Raw genomic sequence first — 2,523 nt, 5'->3', positions numbered from 1 at the left:
GTATTTTCGCTGTCCCGAGGCTGGCAGGAAAGGTCCGAGCAGGTCCAAACCCCACTGTGTGAACGGCCATGCGCAATCAATGGGGGTGAGCAGGATCGCGGGCTGCCGGGGCGCGCGGGCGTGCTCTTGGCACGAACTGCACCGTTGCACGTAGACCTTCGCGTCCCGGCACATGGTCGGCCAGTAGTACCCTTGGCGAAGTATTTTGTGCGCCAGGGTTCACCCGCCAATGTGTTCCCCGCAGACTCCTTCGTGGACCTCGGCCAGAACCGTCCGAGCTTCGTCGGGCTCCAAGCACCATAGGAGGGGGTATGTGAAGGACCACTTATAGAGCCGTCCGCCCACCTCGGAGTACCACGCATGCATACAGCGCAGGCGCCGAGCCGTAGCCTCGTCAGGGGGAAGGGTCCCATCTCGCTTGAAGCGTAGCAACTCTTGTACCCACGTGATCGGCACGCCACCCGAGGCCACAGCTGCGATTTCGATGGCATAGGCAGGGAGCTCCTCGACCTCGGGCCGGGCTTCGGGGGCTAACTTCAATGCCAGCTTAGCTAGCGCGTCGGCTTGCTCGTTCTCTCCCCTCGGGACATTAGATAATGTAAAATGAGGGAACTTGGTGATCAGGTTCTTTACCTGTGCCAGGTACTTCACCATGATCGGGTCCCGAGCCTCGTACTCGTCGTTGAGTTGCTCGGCTACTAGCTGCGAGTCGGTGAGGACGTGTATGGCAACCACTTGCATTTCGAGAGCCAACCTGAGTCCTGCTAGGAGCACCTCGTATTCCGCCTCGTTGTTAGTGGCTTGGAACCCGAAGCGGAGGGAACACTCGAACGAACGCCCGTCGGGAGCTAGTAGCACCAGCCTCGCACCAGCGCCCTTTGAGTTGGCCGATCCGTCCACGTGGAGGACCCATGCTTCAGAAGGTTGCTCGAGATCCACGTCCTCGATCTGAGTTAATTCCGCGATGAAGTCGGCCACGGACTGGGCTTTGATAGCGGTTCTGGGTATGTATCGTACGTCATGCTCGTCGAGCTCCACCACCCATTTGAGAAGATGTCCTACAACATCAAATTTAGACAAGATCTGCCGAAGCGGTTGGTCGGTGATGACCTCCACTGGGTGAGCCTGGAAGTAGGGGCGCAGCTTCCGGGCTGATAGCACAAGCGCCAATGCCAGCTTTTCAATTGGTGGGTATCGTTCCTCGGGCCCGTTCAGGACGTGGCTGACATAGTAGACCGGTAGCTATTCGTCGGAGTTTTCTTTGATCAGAACGGAACTGACTGCGTGCCGAGAGGCAGCCAGGTAGAGGCCGAGCTTCTCCCCGGGAGACACTGAGGCAAGTCGGGGGAGGCTGGCCAAGCGTTGCTTTACCTGTTTGAAGGCTTTCTCGCATTCTGCCGTCCATTGAAAATTCTTTGGGTTCTTCAGTGCCTTGAAGAAGGGGAGGCAGCGATCACCCGATCGAGCAAGAAAACGGGACATAGCGGCGAGCCTTCCGTTAAGGCGCTGCAGGTCCTTGATCGTCCGAGGTGACTGCATATTGATAACTGCCTAGACCTTCTCCGAGTTGGTGTCAATTCCTCTTTCGTGTATGATAAACCCGAGGAACTTTCCTGAGGTGACACCAAAGGCACACTTCGCGGGGTTGAGTCGTATGCCGAACTTGCGCAGTGTGGCGAATGTTTTAGCCAGATCGGCAAGGTGAGCTCCTACCTCTTGGCTTTCTACAATCATATCATCGACGTAAACTTCCATGTTCCACCCGATTTGGTGGGCGAACATCTTGTTCACTATTCTCTGGTACGTAGCTCCAGCGTTCTTTAGTCCGAATGGCATGACCTTATAAAAGTAAACCCCTTGATCGGTGAGAAAGGCCATATGTTCTTGGTCTTCGGGCACCATTCTGATCTGGTTGTATCCTGAGAAGGCATCCATAAATGAGAGGCGAGCGTGTCCGGCCGTTGCATCGACCAGCTGGTCGACCTTTGGGAGGGGGTAGCAATCCTTTGGGCATGTATTGTTGAGACTAGTGTAATCAACACACATCCTCAAGCTCCCATTGGGTTTCTTTACGAGGACTACATTGGATAGCCATCGTGGGTATCTGACTTCTTCTATGAAGCCCGCTGTTAGAAGTCGTTCCACCTCTTCTCGTACGGCGAGTTGCCAATCAGGGGCCTGCCGTCTGGGTTTTTGCTTCACCGGGCGGGCGTCGGGCGAAATGTTGAGGTGGTGTTGCGCGACCTCCGGATCGACGCCCATCATGTCGGATGGCGACCAGGCGAAGACATCGGTATTTTCCTATAGGAAGCCGATGAGCCGCTTTCGTTCCTGTTATGGTAGTTCCGACCCGATTTTGATCGTCCGGTCTGGTCGACCCTCTAGTAGCGGCAAGTCGATGGTGGATCCCCTCGGCTCAAGATGGGGGGTTGGTTTCTTCGACTCTCGAGGATCTCCCAGCGGCGGCTCGACCCTTGCTTTCTTGTGTAACGAAACCGCAGTCAGGTAGTAGCGCCTGGATTC

General features: G+C 56.0%; 1 protein-coding gene across 1 annotated transcript; it reads right to left on the bottom strand.

Moving 5' to 3' along the window:
• Positions 1–219: 219 nt before the first annotated feature.
• LOC103975002 (uncharacterized) lies at positions 220–1,539 on the bottom strand. Its single transcript, XM_009389913.2, has 2 exons — positions 1,372–1,539; positions 220–1,242 (listed from the first exon to the last, which is right to left on the bottom strand). The coding sequence occupies exons 1-2, from the start codon at positions 1,537–1,539 to the stop codon at positions 220–222; spliced, it is 1,191 nt and encodes a 396-aa protein (XP_009388188.2).
• Between the last annotated feature and the right edge of the window lie 984 nt (positions 1,540–2,523).

This window comes from Musa acuminata, chromosome BXJ3-8, assembly GCF_036884655.1.
Source record: "Musa acuminata AAA Group cultivar baxijiao chromosome BXJ3-8, Cavendish_Baxijiao_AAA, whole genome shotgun sequence".
Taxonomy (NCBI): domain Eukaryota; kingdom Viridiplantae; phylum Streptophyta; class Magnoliopsida; order Zingiberales; family Musaceae; genus Musa; species Musa acuminata.
This window is presented reverse-complemented; position numbering and strand designations above follow the sequence as displayed.